Raw genomic sequence first — 18,683 nt, 5'->3', positions numbered from 1 at the left:
GAACAGATAACGATAGAATCTGTTTCAAATATAACAAATTTTAAACCATTATTTCACCCAATATCCATTGGAGAACCTGGGAGCTTCTTGATGTAAAGTAGAGGGCGCACCAGCAGAACAGTCGGACGACGTCATACGCTATTCGCCGTATAATACATTACATCTCGTCTGAGGTAGTTGATGATGTGAATCTTTGGCTAATGGTTTGTGAGTTTTAACTCTTTGGTACCTGGTATAAAAAATACATACTTTTGATAGCATTTTGACACAATCATGATGGCAGGTGTATCAGGAGAAAGTAACGGTGTAGCACATCAACACAGAATTGATAAAGGTGAGTGTTGAATATATAAATAATGCAGTTTTGTGGTCTACAAGTCTGAACTCGATTTGGCCAAAAAAGTGTCACTATTCTAAAACTTAAAAAAATGTAAAACCATGTTAACCCAGTACAGACAGATAACAACGTCAGCCCAACGACGTGGTTGGATTGGAAAAATTTGCCTTGGCAGCATTGGTTGGTATGTTCTTCTACACTAGGGAGGAGTAAGTTTGGTCGGGGCTGGTTATCTCGCCCCCTACGTACATTTAGCAAGCTCGCCATGTCCTAGCACTCGCCCCCAACAAAAAGTCGCCCCCTGCAAAGTCGCCCCCTGCAAAGTCGCCCCCTAAGTCCCCCCTGACATTGTCACGAAGCGCCCCAAACAATTTCGCCCCACAGCAAAGTCGCCCCCTAATATTAGTAATAAAGCGCCCTCAGATGTCATTAAGTTTAAAAAATAATAAGGCTTCTTTAGGTAACGGTTTTGAATTTGCGAGACCCAATATTTTAAATATCGTCTTCTAATACTTTTTAAGTGTTGAACAATATTTGGTTGATTTATTTATTGTTTTTTTCAATTTTTTTATATTTTTATTTAATTGATTAGTTATTATCTTATTAATTAAGGAATTGTTTTTTTGTTTGTGACTGTGTAAAAACCTGGGGCGAGCCGTTTGCTGGGGGCGACTTTTTTAGGGGCGAACTTGCTAAAAGTTCTGCTAATGGGCGAGATTACCAGCGTCAAGTTTGGTGTCGGTGATGACAAACCAATCTGTGAGCTTGCCTTTTTACGTTGTCTGGCATATGAAAAGGCGAGGTGAAAGGACCAAAACTGTTCCAAATCCTTATTCAATTTCTAATGATTTCAACTTTCATAACCTAATTGCTCACTCTGTCTAGGGAGTCTTCCTTTAAGTCTTCTTACTAAGTTAAGAATCTATAAGAACTAATCAAAGGAGCTGTTAAAGTATTACATCAAGATCAAGACAAAATACATATCACATTGCATGCGGGCCTGGAATTTTATCTTTGACGGGCCAGGCCATAATCCTCTCTTTGCCATGGGAAACTTTTAAAGAGCCGTCTGTGACCTAGGCAAAGACCAGGGGGGCAACAGAGGACATGACCCTGTATGACCTCATTGTGTAATTGCAGGCCTTGCATGACCTCATAACCGTTTACCAATTTCATCATGTGAATGATGTCATTCAGTAATCTCTTGAATAATATGTATGGCTTACTGAAATGTTTTTTGTTAAATTTCAGTTCAAATCGTTCATGCCGGGGAAGATGTGAAGGTGATCCAGCGCCTAGCAGTTCTACTTGAAGAGCAGCTGAAACTAGGAGAGCAAGTTGATTATCGTCGTCATTTCAAACAAGGTATACTTCCCCTCTCTGGAATTTTTTTTATCTGTACAGCTGAAGGGTACTTCACTGTCAGCGATATCCCTATTTATCTTCCAGTACGCGCTAATCCACCAATCAGAAGCTCGAACTGCTAGGGGGGATAAAAACATATATGCTACGACCTCTGTTTTATATCCTACTTCCTCTGTTTTTATTACACAGTGCGTATTGTGAAATGTCATTTTGTCACGCTATGTTTACGGACAGTACAAAAATTACATTCTAAACTTTGTGCGCGTGAACTAACGCTCTGAAATTTTAAATTTTGCAAGTTGCAAGTGAGACTGGAAGATAAATTCGTTATCACACGCACGCTCGTGAAATACGAAAACAATATAGCGCGTCTGCGTCTCATATCCAACGATATGGGACGCAGAAGCGCTATATTTTTTCGTATTCCACTCGCGCTTGTGTGATAACATAAAATATAGAACACAATGCGCTAAATGGTTATATGATAAAACACTCTCAGGTTTGTTGTATGGTTTGTTGACCCTTTGCTTGTGTGACATCACAAAGCCTAAATAGCACCCTCACCAAGTCATGATTTAATTCAATTCAATTCAAAAATGGTTTTTTAAAACATGTCTCGCAGTTAAAAACTGAATTGCACATGTCAACATCATAATATTTGTTTAAAAAAATTACATCAAGTAGAAGTTAACAAAGAAAAGGACATTAAACAAGAAATTATTATTATCTTTCTGGATCCTTCCCTTAATCCCTTTCCCCTCTCTTTTTCTATAAAATGGATATGTATTTGTCTGTACTTGTTTTATGCCTCTGAAGAAGGTCCGGTTTGGATCGAAAGCTAAGGCCATCTACCCTATTCATTATACCGGGTGTCTCAAAAAAAACTATACACTTTTGAAATGGCTGCCGAATAAAAAATAAACGATTCTGGGGAAAAGGGTTTTTGTTTATGGATAGCTTATTTTTATGGTCTCAACTTTCACATGACACCATAAAGTCTGAAAATAATTCATGATTGTGTGAGCAATGCTCACTTTTGTGAAGGGTTGAAAATAAGGCTGCGCAGGAATTAGCCTTTCCTTTGTGAGAGGTAAGTCCTTTGTAGCTTACACAATTCAATCCAAGATTTCGGCTACTTCAGGTCAATGGGTAACCTGAAGAATAAGTAGCCAACATCTTTGATATTCCTGTTTTAAAAAAACGTATTATTGAACAATCTCACAATAGAACTATCTCACAACTCATCTTACAATAACTGAAATGCGGGATGAAGGTTTTTATTCAAAGTCACAGTTGTTTAAAAACAAACACAGTTTGTAACATGGAAATTGCTACATGTACCATCACCCCATCGCGACTCACATAAAGACACCATTGAGTCTACCAGGGAAAGGTACAATGCTACAAGAACAAAAATGCATTTCCTGTTCACTTATGAATATAAAAAAAATGGTTTAATAAACCATAAACTTCACTCAGCAAACCAAAACTGATCGTATTTGAGCATGAATTTATTACATCACCCTCAATTTTGTAAGCTCTCAAGTTGGAAGGCTAATTCCTGCGCAGCCTTATTTTAAACACTTCACAAAAGTGAGCAGTACTCACCCAGCCATGAATTATTTTCGGAATTTTTGGTGTCATATGAAAGTTGAGACCATAAGCTATCCATAAACAAAAACCTTTTTCCCAAGAAACGTTTATTTTTTATTTGGCAGCCATTTCAAAAGTGTATAGGTTTTTTTGAGACACCCGGTATGTATACATTGTCAAAAATACAAATTGGTAAAAAAAAAACAATATGCACAATTATTAAGGCCGAGTTATAGTCGGTCGCGCGATGGTCGGGCGGGCGTCGGAAATCTTGACGCGCGATCATAAAAAGACACGGTTTTTAGGCCTCAGTCTTAGGATTGCGCGCAAGATTTCCGTCGCGCGACCTGCGCGCGACCGACTATAAACCGGCCTTTATATACACACAGAAATTGAGCAAATGAAGTAATTGTGATTCAGTAATTAGACAACAACACTTATTTTAGTCATGTGAAATCAGCGGTTAGCTTGGTAGGATTTAAACCCACAGCCTTGTATTTGCATGTCCTGTGCAGTCTAACCACTGGACCACTGTTGTGGTGATTAGAGCCAGAATCGGGTTCAAGTGTTCCCATGCTGTAGGACATACTTTCATACTTCTACCATTTTGAGGATCCCAGAAAGAAACTGTGCCCATGTCTGAATTGACGGCTATGGCTAGATTTCTGCATCCTCATGCATTGAGGTATAGTATGTCCTTTGCAACACTGGGCCGTAGATGTAGCCACAAAGTCGGATATGGCCCAAGGTCTACTCATCTTCCTTTAGCATCAAGCTCACACCATGGGCTTTTCTCCAAACTTGGCTTGGGCTCTGACTTGGGCTCCAGGCTCCGTCTGCTCCGTCTGCGTGCAATACGCGCTGCTCCCAAAATGCAGGTTTAATGCCAAGCTGCATTTTCACTGCGTACGCAGCTCGCGAAGCCTGAGCCAGAGCCCAAGCCAAGGTTTGAGACAGGCCAATTGTCTCAGTCGAGTACCTTTTAAAATGAGAATTTTTTTCTTTTCTTTTTTTCTGTAGATTCATCAACAAAAATAGCAAATCACATTGCTGATGTCATCTCCAATGGGTCAGAGGATAAGGGAGTGGTCTTGGTTTTCAGTGAAAAGTTCAACAGTGTTGTTTCAGAAAATCCTGCCGCCCTCGACAAAATTAAAAGTGAGACTACAAATAGTGTGTTGAATTTATGGTACTAAAGTATTGTATTTTGAACATAAAACCAATGTGCTAGGACAGATGTAGCCTAAACCATTGCTAAATCTTAACAACACCATTTCTGCAAATTCTTGGGACAAAGTATGCTGTCAAAACCTCTTGCATTGATACAAGTTCTGTGCATTTTAAAATGAATTTTGAATAAAAAGCAATGTCTTAGACAGATGTGGCCTAAATGCATGTAGAAGTACATGTCATTGCCAACTCTTAACAACACCATTTCTGCAAATTGTTGGGACAAAGTATGCTGTCACTCAAAACCTCTTCCGTTGATACAAGATATATGAATTTTCCAAAATGAGTTCATGTGTTTTTTTATCCTGATTTTTTTTTAAAACAAGCTTGTGTTTTCCTTCCTTGTACATACTAGATATCCTTTCCCGAGAAAGACACCTACTGAAAATTGCAATGGTTTCTATTGGATGTACCGGTGAGCCATTTTTCAAGCCCTGCATCCGTCTGAGCAATTATATCTCCAAATTGGAGGATGGCACAGTAGCAGAAGCCATCTACAAACAGTGGTTCGGTTAGTTTTCTCAGTATTTAATAAGGGAATCAATGTGTGGTGAAGAGGACTTCAACTAGTGGTTTAGTCTCAACGAGGCCTGGTTCTTGATAATTTTACCGAGACGAAGTCGAGGTAAATTATAAAGAACCAGGCCTCGGCGGGTTTAAACCACTAGTTGAAAACTGATTCAACACACTTTGATTCCCATTCATAAATACCTTTTCGGTCAAAAACATTGTCACTTTTTGGTCAAAAAGTAAAATAAATGCAAAAATTATAATTGTTAAATGATTTCTTTCAACACAACACCCCTCCAGCTATGAAATGGTAAAGCCCTCCGCTGTCCTCGGATAAACAACTCCTTATAAGGGAATGCTGTGCGCGTATCGCGTGATGTGGCACAACTGTTTCAGCCGTTGCTCTTGACCAATAGGAATGAAGAAACTGTCTTATAAGAACAGGTGCAAGGTCGCGTGTCACGCCCATGAATACACACTTTTTACCGGTCATGAACAAAAGTTTATACACACCCACGTGATGTGCTCTCCACCAATAGGAATAGCGAAACTGTCTGAGGTATTTATGAATGAGCGGTTAAAGCCCGGTTCATAATAATAATTGTGGCTTCTTATTTATACACACCCACGTGACGCGCTCTCCACCAATAGGAATAGCGAAACTGTCTGAGGTATTTATGAATGAGCGGTTAAAGCCCGGTTCATAATAATAATTGTGGCTTTTTATATATAGCGCACATATCCATCACCCAGTGACGCTCCTGGCGCTGTAACATACAGTATTTTCTGCGAGATGTTGGACTATGTTTGAATTATGAGACCTAATTCTGATAGCACCATGTAATGCTTTACAAGGTGCTGTGGCGCAGTTTGCTGCCGATTGGACCAGGAACATCGGGGTGAACCCCTTCTCTTATCGATAAGTGCACTGGGTTCTTTTACATGCGTTACATAACACATACTTCCTACCAATGCAAATGCGATACAAAGTTTGATGTCAGATGGCTGTTTTCACAGCAAATGTTTTGCAGCAGTTACTGTCGTGAATTGTTCAGTGTGAATTTGTGACGCCAAAAATTGCTTCGCATTCGCCGGAAGTATGAATCCGGCTTAACTTTTGTTTTGTTTTTACCCTCTACCCTCTTTAACCTTTTTCATCTCTAATCCTGCTGATCATGATGGGCATCAAGTCTGGTGCACTAAATCACTCAAACGAGGCTTTCCATGAATACAAGTTATACCATTTGATTTCACTCTTCTACAGGACCAGAAGCTCAACTGACTTCCCAGGCCGAGATGAGCAGGAACGGCTCGGTCAACCTTGATGCTGCCCAGGACAATTATGCTCCTTCGAAAGGTAGGGATAGTAGAAATGTATCAGAAAAGATTATATATAAAATAGTTTGGCAGGAAATACTGTATGTTACAGCGCCAGGAGCGTCACTGGGTGACGGATATGTGCGCTATATATAAATAGTTTTAATAACATTATATTTATCATGAGAAAGATCTGCTTACCATACTATAGGTCATTTTTTGGTAGTAAGCAGTTTGCATCAATTTTTTTCAAAAGAATATATTTACAAGATTTTGTTAGCTTTGAGAAACTGTGCTAGGGTTTTTATGCACCGAAATACTATAGCTACCATCTATGGCAAACTTTGTACAGACCCCCTTGCCACGCTACCTTATTTTTAATTTGGCTCAAAAAGAAGCGAAGCGGAGACCTAAACTCCTTATAACAAACCAGCCATACGCCACTAACAGTCGTGTCACTTTCCTACAACATTGGAATAATGAATAATAATAATAATAATAAAAATGAATTGATAAAGCGCCTTATGCTAGGCCACAAAGCGCATAAAGACACTGGACACTATTGGTACTTGTCAAATACCAGTTTTCGCACTTGGTGTATCTCAACATATGCATAAAATAACAAATCTGTGAAAATTTGAGCTTAGTTGGTGTTCAAACTTGCGAGATAATAATGACAGAAAAAACACCTTTGTCACATGAAGATGTGTGCTTTCAGATGCTTGATTTCCAGGCCTCGAATTCGTGAAAAATTCTAAAAAAAACACACCAATAATTCTTAAGACCTGGAGGGGCAAAATAAACTACAGTTCTCTTTTTTATTTGACTGTTTTTTTTTTCCTCTTTTTTTTCAGTGAAAATAATCCACGCCATGACAGACCCAGAGACTAAGACACACCAGCGCCGCCTGTCCGATGCAATAGATGCAGTGGTAGACCCAGAGCAGACCACCAGCTCCAGAATCAAGTTTGGTAAGTTTCAAAATGCGATTGAATCTTTTAGAAAAGAGAACAACAAGTCTCCCGAACCTCCGATTATCTACTCCGCGGCAGTAGAATAAAGCAAGACAGTTCCCTAAGAACCACTCTACCTGGCAAGTAGATACACACATGGTGTTACCGCAAACCAAATATACATTGATACCTCACCATGCAATACCTCAAATCCTATAAACACCCTCCTACTCGCCCAGTGCATTGACCGAATGTTTAAAGCCATATAGCTGCATTGTTTTTTTTTCAATGGCACCACACAACTGTGCACAGAACATTGCATGTGTGTATGCCTACTGTGTAATATATGCATTTACCACGAGGGCCCAATTTCATAGAGCTGTTAAAGCAGAAAATATCGCTTAAAAAAATCTTTGCTTAGCAATAATGAGCAGGATACCTGTCACACAAAATGTACATGTGACATGGAATTTAGACTGGTAACCTTTTTCTGGTAAGCATAGGTTTGCTTTGCTGAGTGTATTTTTGTGCTTAAGCAGCTCTGTGATATTGCAGGCTGGCATAGTTTATCTTTCATAGTCGAACAGTACACAGGTTTAAGGGCTTCTGCTGACGAAGTTTGACCCACTTTTTTAGGTCGTGAACCAGTCACAGATGGTTCTGATGACATGGTAATCTTATTCTAGTAAGCAAAATCGTTTTGTGCTTATTTACTTTCTTGTGCTTAAAAAGGAACACGTTGTCTTGGATCGGACAAGTTGGTCTATAAAAACAATTGAAACCGTTTTTTTATTAAATGCATATGGTTATAAAGATGTTTTAAAGGAGAATATAATGATCCACACGAGTATCACTCAAAACTGTATGGTTTTCTTTTTACGTCGCGAACTATCACGGTCGGCCATTTATGGGAGTCAAAATTTTGACTCCCATAAATGGCCGACCGTCTTATTGGATGAGGTAAAAAGAAAACCACGCAATTTCGAGGCATATGTGTGTAGATCATTGTATTCTACTTTTACAACATCTTTCCAACCATATGTATTTTATAACAAACGGTTACAAAACGCTTTTCAAAGACCAACTCGACCGATCCAAGGCAACGTGTTCCTTTAAGCACAAGAAAGCCATAGGTTTTGAGTTTCACATTGTTTTTCTTTGCAGTCCCTGACCAAAGCATTGCCCGGACTGTGCTGGGTGATTTGGAATGTTTCCAGTGCTGTTCAGGATCCATGCCCAAGATCCATGCAGTGTTCGTTTGGTGTGAAGTCATGCTAAATGCTCTGAAACAAGATACTGAAGCCAAACAAAAAGTTGTGGGTGAGTAACGTTCTGTCAGAGCCAGTGTTGTAGCCATAGTAGTGGGTGGTGCCGGACGGGCGTGCCCAGAGCTAGCAAATTTCACCCAGCACCCTTGAGCAAAATACACTGTGCTGCCTAGCACAGATTTCCCCCAGATTGCACTTCAGCAATAATGGCCCCTATATCTAAACATTAATAGTTTTGTTAAACCTATCACCCTTAGTGGACTAATTTGAGTTGAGAGTCCACCACATATTGGTTTAGCTACATGACTGGTCAGAGCCTTAAACTTGGGAGCTGGAAATGAGGGTGCTTGAATTTACCTTTGACCTTTGTCCTTTATTCTTTAGGCCATATGCTCAAGCAACATCTTAGAAATATACTGCCATGCATCTTGGTAAACTGAGTAGCGTTAACAAATAAATCAAGCTGCCCATGCTTAGTTGACTTCTAACTATGGCAGGTTTCATAGCTGTGTAACGCATTGTTCCATGTAACCGTTAGATCACTAGAAAAACTAAAATGCTGCAGGAGCTCAAATGGGATCTGCTTCAAAGACGCAGGAGCATAGCTAGACTTACTACAGTTTACAAAGAAACTCACTCCATAACTCTGTCCACCAGAGAACAATATTAATCTGGAAATCACTCCTGACACAAGTCAAAACAGCCCCTGATGGTAATAATTTGAAGTCACTCCTTGAAAAATTAAGTAAGAGCTTGCATGCATTAGGGTATGCAAGTTTATAGCCCAGTAAGCTGGTTTGTGCAGTAAAGAAATGACAAGTCAAGAGAGTGAACATTTGTAGAGCCAACATCCCTTGGGACATAAGGTTTATCGTGAATAGCAAAATATCAAGAGAGGGCGCTGTTGAACCCACACAAAGATACAGGCCATGCGTGCGCATGTCGTAGTTGACAACATACACCGCGGTAGCAAAGGCCCCATCTGCCTAACCATAACGCATGGCGGTTCTGAATCGCAATCAACCTTATGGCGCAAGATTGATTGATTGTTCAATTGATTGATTTACTTAAATCAGAATGTTTTTAACAATGAGTTATGTAAAATCCTTCTGCAGTTTTTGAAATAAAAGACATGAAGAATCAGTGAGAAGAAAAACCAAAACTTTAATAGAATAATAAGAAGAAGGAGAAGAGCACCATACCAAAATCAAAATTATTTTGTTTGGCATCCCCCCTGCAGACATCGTGTGCCGGGACACCAGTCAGCAGAAACTGTATGCCCACTTCCTCATCGGTGTGACCCGACAAGAGATAGCAACATTTAGTCAAGGGCTCTCACAGTTCCTGTCTAGGCACGGCCACATTGTCGTCCTCGAAACTTTCAGCAGCCACAGGCCAGTGAATTACGAGCCATTCGCCCAAAACTTCCTGAGCATCTGGGCAGGTATGGCGACACCTTAGAAACTTTCACCGGCGTTGCTTTTTTAGGCTGTGCGTCCATGTCAGGGCTCGAACTTTACACCAGACCGGGGTCAGGGTTGGGCCAGTAAGCTTAAGGCTGCACAACTCCGGCTATTTCATGTTTTGGGGTGGGTTTTTTAAATAAAAATACCTCACTGTGTAATACATGAATCTTTAAGCAGCGCATTGTATTTCTGGAAAATGCGCTATACAAGTCTTTCTTTTTATGTGTGGGGGGGGCGGTCTATTGGCAATTGTTGTAAGAAAGATCTTTATAACAAAATAACTTGTTTCCTCATAGGAAAATTATGTGTACTTTTATGATGACACATTAACCATTATTATTAAAACATGTGTGAATTGCTTCATCCCCTCAGGCCTACAGAAGGTTCCCAAAGACCCAGAGGAGTCTCTGGACCCAACCATGAACTCACTAGACTCCCAGGAGTTTCCTCTCACAATCCAGAAAGAAGAGACTCGCTCACGGCAGTCCCATCCCCACCAGAACAACAAGGGTGATCGCCTGGTCATGAACAACAGCTCCATCTCGCAAAGTGAGGCCGTCCGCACCCAGCAGATGGGTAAAGGGCTCAGTGATGAGAACCCTTTCTTCGACCCACAGGAAAGGATGGTGACATCCAATGGATCCTTCGATCCTCGGCTTGGGAAGGTGATGAAGTACCCCGAAGAGTTCCAGTCGGACGGCCGCTCCAATCTGCCTGAGAACTCAAGCCGCCACCACACTCTGCATGGCCTGAGTTTAGCTGACCCCAGTTTAGCCAATCGGGAGGCGGTGCCTATCAGGCAGCCGACGAATAATGTTGGCGGGAAAAATAGAATGGCGACCGGTAGCATTGAGTCGGTTTCGATGAACTGTGTCACCGGGCCAGCCATGAAGAATCCACAACCGTCAAGTGAAGGTATATTCTTGTTATCTTTAAAGGCCATTTTTTAGATATAGCGGACACATTCAAATGACACTACATTTCATATTTATTTGTTTAATTTTTATAAAAACTTTACAAAGGAATGAACAGTATGACAACCGATAGGGTTGAATTGCACTAGAACATGTACAATATAAGAGTTTCTTAAAAAGTAGCTACTTTAGGTAGTGTCCACCAAACCTCAAACAGGCTTATATAGGTTTGACTGAGAAATCACATGTAGATAAATAAAGGCCAAATCAAATGCCTGTTGGTTTCCCTCCCTCCCCCAGTCAAACAACTTGTCAATTCCTCACTACTATAGTTTCTCTGATTATGAAGATCTAACAGTAACCATTTTGCCACCATCTCTAGTTCCCTGTCTTGTAATCGTAATAGTTAATACTGATACTCAATATGCCAAAACAGCACCAGACTTGTTTTTCCTTCCATCTTCAATTCAGCGTAGCTTTTGTGATTTTATAATTTCTGGATATTCAGACAGACCTGCATTATTAATTTATAGAAGCAAACACAGTTTGGGTGACTGCGCCTTTTCTGTTGCGTCCCCCCAGAATATGGAACAATCTTTCCAACAACATCAGACAATCACCTACAATACATTTTCTAAAGACACCACTCAAATCTCATATGTTTAAAAAGAAGTGTCGTGGCCGAGCGGTTAAGAGCACCGAATTCAAACTCTGGTGTTTCTGATCAGCAGAGTGTGGGTTCGAATCCCCAGCCGTGACACTGTGTCCTTGAGCAAGACACTTAACCATTGCTTCGTCCTTCGGATGGGACGTAAAGCCGTTGGTCCCATGTGTTGTGTAACGCATGTAAAAGAACCCAGTGCACTTATCGAAAAGAGAAGGGGTTCGCCCCGGTGTTCCTGGTTGTGGCTGCTTAATGCGCCGTGGCACCTTGTAAACCCTTAAAAGGTGCTAAATAATTGGGTCTCAGAATTCATCACTGCAATTACCTATATTTCTGAAAGTTTGTATATACTCAGCGCCTTGAGTACCTTGTTTGGTAGATACGTGCGCTATATAAGACTTCGATATTATAAAAAGAGCTTACTGTGGCGTGTCATGGCCTAGCAGTTTAGAGCATTGGATTCAAACTCTAGTGTTTCTGATCAGCAGAGTGTGGGTTTGAGTCCCAGTCGTGACACTTGTGTCCTTAAGCAAGACACTTAACCATGATGCTTCGTCCTTTTGATGGGACAGAAAGCCATTGGTCCTGTGTATTGTATAACGCATGTTAAAGAACCCAGTGCACTTATCGAAAAGAGAAGGGGTTCGCTCTGGAGCTCCTGGTTTGATTGGCAACATATTGCTTTGTAAACCATTACATGGCGCGAAGGATTAGGTCTAGTAAATTCAAACGTAGTCATACCTTGCAGGAAATACTGTATATATACGACACCGGGAGCATCACTTAATAGTGACGGATATCCACACTACATAAGAAGCCACTGTTATATTTATTACTGTATGGCACCATGAGCAATGATCTTTGGAATATAGCGCCTTTAAAATGTTACGATTGATTGATATTCTGTGTGAATGGCCCACAGATAGATGTGCCTATTCCCTCCCAGCCAGTGGAGGGCAGCAGATGGGTCAACAGCCCAGCTCTCGTGTACCTGGGCAATGCTGTGGTAAGAACAAACTTGCAGCGAGTGGCTTTCCATCATTTAGTGTGTATGGAAGTTCAACGAGATCGGATTCGTCCATGAGCCAAGGTGGTGTGGACCAACCATCAACCTTAGGTATGTAGTCAATTTCTATCTCAGGCTGTGTCTTATAAGGCACTTGACACTATTGGTAATTACTCAAAATAATTGTTGGCATAAACCCTTACTTGTTAAAGAGCAATGGAGAACTGTTGATAGCATAAAACATTGTGAGAAATGGCTCCCTCTGAAGAAGCGTAGTTTTTAAGAAAGAGGTAATTTCTCACTCAAATATTAAAAGACTTCAGGCCTGAAGCCTTTTTTAGTCATCTGAAAGAAAGCAACCCAGTTTGTTTTTTAATTTGGTTCTTTCAAATCAATTTATTTATTTCAGCACAGTTTAAAAGTAAAAAGTGAAATTGTTTTCCCTGTGTGCATTTAAAACATCTTGTCTCCTTGTTTGTAGTTTGTCTGTCTAGGCTGTCTTCTACAAGCCTTGGCCTTGTCAGACTGCCTCATACCCTCGTTATTTTGGTATACATAGATTTACTCTTCCCTCCATCTTCTGTGCTTACTATTTTGCTTATTTATGTAGTCTCCTGACGATGACTAGAGCAAGCTCGTCAAAACGTTGAGACCAGTTCAAGAACTGACGTCGCACTAGTGCAGTTTATTACGATCCTATAAGCTAAAGTAGTAGTCCCAGCCAATTTTCTAAACCTTCCGCCCGGGTAGTAATTAAAAAGAACTGAGAAGTCTCCCGAACATCCGATAAATCCACTCCGAGATAGTAGAATAAAGAAAGACAGCTCTCTAAGACAAACTCTACCTTGCAAGTAGATACACACATGGTGTTACCGCAAACCAAATACATATTTATGTAAAGTTGAGTTTGATGTTATGAATTGTTGGCATGCAAAGTAAAAGCAATGTTTAGAACACTCCTACTGGCAACTTGGATAATGTTTCTTTCCTTTTTTTTTTATTTTGTTGAAAAATAGCTTGCTCGAGAGACCTGGGTGTGTCCGCCAGCGACAGCTCTCGGCAGGGACATATAATGTCCGTCGGGGACAACCCAATAAGGATTGCGTCGTCAGATTACGAGGGGCTATCAAGTGAAGCTGCTCACGAGTTGGACGATGAGCTGCGAACAGTGCATACAACAAGCCTCGGTAAATATGTGTTGCTGCCCTAAAAAGAATTTATCCGTTGACCACTATAAAGTACATGAGTAACAGTATGTGGTCCAATTTCCTACAACTGCTTGAGCACAGAAAGGTACTAAGCACGACAAATTTACGCTTACCAGAATATTGTACCATTAGTGACTGGCGTCGTACTCATTTCTGCTCAGCAGAAAAACTGTCTATCAATGTGTTCTGCTTGAGCAGCCCTATGAAAATAGGTCCAGGCATGTTTATACCAAGGTATTTTGGCCAACCCTAGTTACTCCATATTTAGACTGTAGAACTAACAGACTGGTTGTTTTGTTTTGTGTGTTTTTACATAGGTCCTGACTCGTTACCGAGGAGCGATTTACAGAGTTTGCCAAACTCTGACATCACAGGCAGTGCTAGTGTTGTACAAAGCGACCGTACAGGTGAGAAACCCATGCCAAAGCAACAAATTAACCAGTACAAAGTTGATCACGTTTTGAATATTGTATTAAAGTAAAACAGATATGTGTTGTGTTAATAATAATATAATAATAATAATAATTGTAATGCGCACATATCCACCCTGCTGGGTGTTCAAGGCGCAGTAAAACCAAAAACAAAACAAAAAAACAAAACACAATACAAAGAAAAACAGACACAACAAAATTAGTCATTGAAAACCTGTGACATAAGATTAGTTTTGAGAAGAGACTTGAATTTTGCGGTACAAAGACAAGATCGAAGATTAAGTGGTAGAGAGTTCCAGATGCGTGGCGCGGCTGAAGAAAAAGACCTGTCACCCCATGAGTGTCGAGACTTGGGTTCAATGAGGAGAAGCATAGAACTTGATCGAAGATTCCTTGATGGAGTGTAAACTTGAAGCAGTTCAGAAATATAGTGGGGAGCCTTGCCATTAAGAGCTTTGTGGACAATGAGCATCAGCTTGAAGATATGCCTTTTAAAAGATGTGATTGTTGCTGGCAACTATTTAAATGTTTCAACAAAAGTTGGTGAACTCCTCATTATTTTGTTTGTAAAAGCACCATTGGTGTTTGGAGTAGTTTTCAACTACAACTATGAGCAAGTTTGAGTGTGCCCTAGGGTTAACTTAAGGTTGACTATTTTGACTCGAAACCCGGGCTGGTCAACCATTGGTTGACTATTGTGGTCGACCATTTGAAACCAGAATCTGGGCCATGGTTCCTTCCATTGTCCCTAGCCAGTTCCATGCGTGTAAAGCTCAGAAGGGAACCAGTGACACTATAGCAAAAAGGCGGAAGGCAATAGAGTGTTGTAGTGGCACATTAACGAGTTGTTCGAGTTCGTGCGTCGCTGCGCATGTACGTTGCTGGTCAGTGATCAATCATGGGTCAACTAAATGTGTGCACCCCAACTTGCTCTATGCTTTACAGTAAAGCAATCATTTTTCACTCCAAGGTACTGGAACCATGCCCTCGGACGTCAGCAGCTGGACATGCGGGCAATCTGACGGACGTCAATCGGTGTCGTATAGGCAGCCTAAAAATACAGACAGAGTCCTGTCAGCACCTGAGGGGAGAAATCCGTTGCAAGAGGGTAGGCATTTTATTTTGGCTTTCATTTTTTGTGGTCTTTTTTGTGGTCTATCTGTGAGGGTAGAGATTGTTGATTTGAATGATTAGCAACCTGTGTGTGGTTATACATGGAAGTGTCGTGGCCGAGCGGTTAAGAGCACCGAATTCAAACTCTGGTGTTTCTGATCAGCAGAGCGTGGGTTTGAATCCCCAGCCGTGACACTTGTGTCCTTAAGCAAGACACTTAACCATTGCTTCGTTTGGATGAGATGTAAAGCCATTGGTCCCATGTGTTGTGTAAGATATGTAAAAGAACCCAGTGCATTTATCCAAAAAGAGAAGGGGTTCGCCCCGGTGTTCCTGACTGTGGCTGCTGTATGCGCCTAGCAACTTGTAAACCCTTATAAGGTGCTACATAATTGGGTCTCAGAATTCTTTACTGCAATAACCTATCTTTCTGAAAGTTTGTATATACTGAGCGCCTTGAGTACCTTGTTTGGTAGATACGTGCGCTATATAAGACCTTTTCTTGATATTATTATTGATTATTATTATTATACTTCAGCGCTCAATGAGCAGAAATGGTTGTAGTGTACAGCATTTTGAGGGGCCCACTTGGCTTGAAAAATTGCATAATACATGCTGTTATTATTATTATAACAAAGCCATGGCTTGAGTTAAGTGTACCAGACCGACCAGTCCTCAAGAGACCTTCATCATGGTGGGGCCATCTTGATTTTCTCCAATTTGAATCAATTTATCCAAACCGAGGCGGGAAGAAAAAAGATAGTCTGGTTCCCTTTTCAGTGCAGTGAATACTGGCATTCCTTACTGTGACTGTATAAAAGGAACTTGACCAAAATGGTCGCAGCAGGATAAAGGTATATCACACCCGTTTGATGTTCATGGATTTTTTGTTTGGTGCACAGGAGCTGCTTGTGGATCTTATGGATCAGTGAGTTTGCCGTTTCCAGGAGCAGCTAACAACGCTGCACAGAACAGCTTTCGAAGTAAGTGAAATATGTGTCAGTACTAAGATAAGGAAAAACCTTCTGCTAAAAAAACCTTTTTGATCTAAACCTGGAACAATCAGGCCTTATACTTCATGGAGTCAAAGACGGTGATTGCCTCAAGGCCCTCTAGTCATTGCCTTGGTGCCCTTGAAATGCTCCAGCAGAAATTTACAATTTCCTCATAGGGTGCCCTTTACAGACGAGAAAATGCCATGGTGCCCTTGCCCTTTCAAAACCAAAGCATACAGACCTGAACAGTCCTCTCCTACCTCCTGGAAAATTTGATATAATTTCATCATTTGACAAACATTATTAAAACTCGCCTGTTTGCAGTAGTGCAATAAATATTATTGTCTTTCTATATTTGCCGAGCACCATTTTCTATATGGAATGGCACAACATAAATCCTATCATTATAACTAAGACCCTTTTCGAAACGACGGCTTCGGCTTTGGATTCAGCTTCAGGCTCCATCCTCTCGTCTGAAGCCCTGAGCAAGTATGCAAAGCACGCGCAGTTTTCAAAACAACTGCGAGGCCAATCCAGCCTGAGCCGAATTGAATGCCAGAGCCGTGGTTTCGAAGAGGGCCTATAAGTGATGTAGCCTTGGTAACTGTATTTAAACTAAAATCTCAACTACAATCTGGGACTTTGGTATGCCAGATTGCAACAGACTAATGCCAGTGACGCAGAAAATTGAGTATGGTCAGGTAAATTGTTCCACAAAGAAGGGGTAGCAGAAGTAAACAATTTTTGTTCACCCCATTATGTTTTGGTGCGGGATTTAATTTCCTTAAAGAAAATGTTTATTATTTGATCTCTTCGACTCGTGTTAGGAATGATATGGTAAAACTCCTTCATGATAGTAATGATTGAACTAATCAAATATTAGGGTTTATAACCAATTTGATTTATCGTAAAGAAAGAAAGAATTGGCTTCAATTGCTTTTGGGTTGTGATCCAGGTGTGAACAGTGTGCAGTCACAGGTTGACAATGATGACCTGCTGGGAAATATAGACCAGCCGGCACCAGAAGATACTCTCCTGAGCGACTTACACCATGCGCTCATAAGAAGTTTGAAGATTCGTCTGGATCCCCCCAAGCAGACCGTTGCCGACTGGCAGGACGTCGCCAGCTACTTTGGCGTTGGCAATGTCCTCATCACCTTCTGGAAGGGCCAGAAATCGGATAGTTCCCCGACTGAGCAGTTACTGACGTGGCTCAAGGCCGAGAAACAACACCTGACCGTCAAGGACTTGAAAGACGCCCTGGTGAAAGTCAAGCGTCGAGACGTTTTGAGGTTTCTGGAAAAGGAAGGGTATGGAGCCTCCGTTTGAAGGTTTGGTTTGTCAGAGCTGTTTGTGTTTCTTTTTGCAATAATAATAATAATGATAAACTATAAGGTGCTTTAAATCCATGATTCATTCTCAAGGCAATGTCAAATTTGAAATGGCACCAAAACAAATGAAGAAAAAAATCATTTAATTTAACACCCGATGACGTCGTTAAAGGCACTGGAAACTTTTGGTAATTGTCACAGTCTTCTCACTTGGTGTATCTCAACATATGCATAAAATAACAAACCTTTCAAAATTTTAAATCAGGTGATTGTTGAAGTTACGAGAGAATAATGGAAGAAAAAACACCTTTGTTGCACAAGTTGTGTGCGTTCAGATGCCTTGAATTCGAGACCTTAGAATTCAATTCAAATTTTAGTGAGAAATTACTTCTTTCTCAAAAACTACGTTACTTCAGAGGGAGCCTTTTCTCACAATGTTTTATACTTTCAACAGCTCTATATTGCTTGTTACCAATTAAGTTTTTATGGTAGCAATTATTTTGAGTAACTACCAATAGTGTCCAGTGCCTTCAAAGCGGTGTCTTCAATGAGTGAAGAGCGAAACCATATGCAAAGTTTTAGGGTTGTGTGAGTTTGGCAATGCCAAATTATATATGGGGCAATTCTCTTTAACTTGAGTTACTTAAGTTGCCAACATTAGTGTCAGAGTAATTTACAGACATGGGAACCACTGCAGAATGACTGCCAAATAGTGCTGTCACCAAGCTTCTTCTTATTGCGACAAAAATAGGGGAATGTTAGAACAAACATTTTTTGGTAACATGTCAAACATTGTACTATATTCTTAAACAAGTGTACATAATATTTAAATTGTATAATTATTAATTTGAACCCAAGTATATGACTTTGCTTGGTAAGGTTGTTTCCTTTATTGACAAATCTTGTGGATGATTGATGACACATTCATAAATACCCCAGACATTTTCTCTACTCCTATTGGTGGAGAGCGCATCACATGGGT

At 40.6% G+C, this 18,683-nt stretch overlaps 1 protein-coding gene across 1 annotated transcript; it reads left to right on the top strand.

Moving 5' to 3' along the window:
- The first annotated feature begins 112 nt into the window (after positions 1-112).
- On the top strand, positions 113-17,708 carry LOC139946410 (uncharacterized). Its single transcript, XM_071944057.1, has 15 exons — positions 113-334; positions 1,589-1,702; positions 4,316-4,453; positions 4,881-5,036; positions 6,300-6,392; positions 7,207-7,323; positions 8,470-8,625; positions 9,814-10,017; positions 10,412-10,954; positions 12,540-12,734; positions 13,640-13,810; positions 14,149-14,238; positions 15,233-15,370; positions 16,278-16,358; positions 17,326-17,708. The coding sequence occupies exons 1-15, from the start codon at positions 274-276 to the stop codon at positions 17,697-17,699; spliced, it is 2,631 nt and encodes an 876-aa protein (XP_071800158.1). The 5' UTR covers positions 113-273; the 3' UTR covers positions 17,700-17,708.
- Positions 17,709-18,683: the final 975 nt, after the last annotated feature.

Source organism: Asterias amurensis, chromosome 1 (genome assembly GCF_032118995.1).
Source record: "Asterias amurensis chromosome 1, ASM3211899v1".
NCBI lineage: Eukaryota > Metazoa > Echinodermata > Asteroidea > Forcipulatida > Asteriidae > Asterias > Asterias amurensis.
Note: the sequence above shows the minus strand (reverse complement) of the source record. Positions and strands in the feature narration are given on the sequence as shown.

Bases quoted from the DNA above. Each gene is read 5' to 3' on its own strand.
- LOC139946410 (XM_071944057.1), top strand. From the start codon at position 274: ATGATGGCAGGTGTATCAGGAGAAAGTAACGGTGTAGCACATCAACAC. The intron at 6,393-7,206 runs GTAGGGATAGTA...CTTTTTTTTCAG, and splicing joins CAATTATGCTCCTTCGAAAG to TGAAAATAATCCACGCCATG. The intron at 12,735-13,639 runs GTATGTAGTCAA...GTTGAAAAATAG, and splicing joins GGACCAACCATCAACCTTAG to CTTGCTCGAGAGACCTGGGT.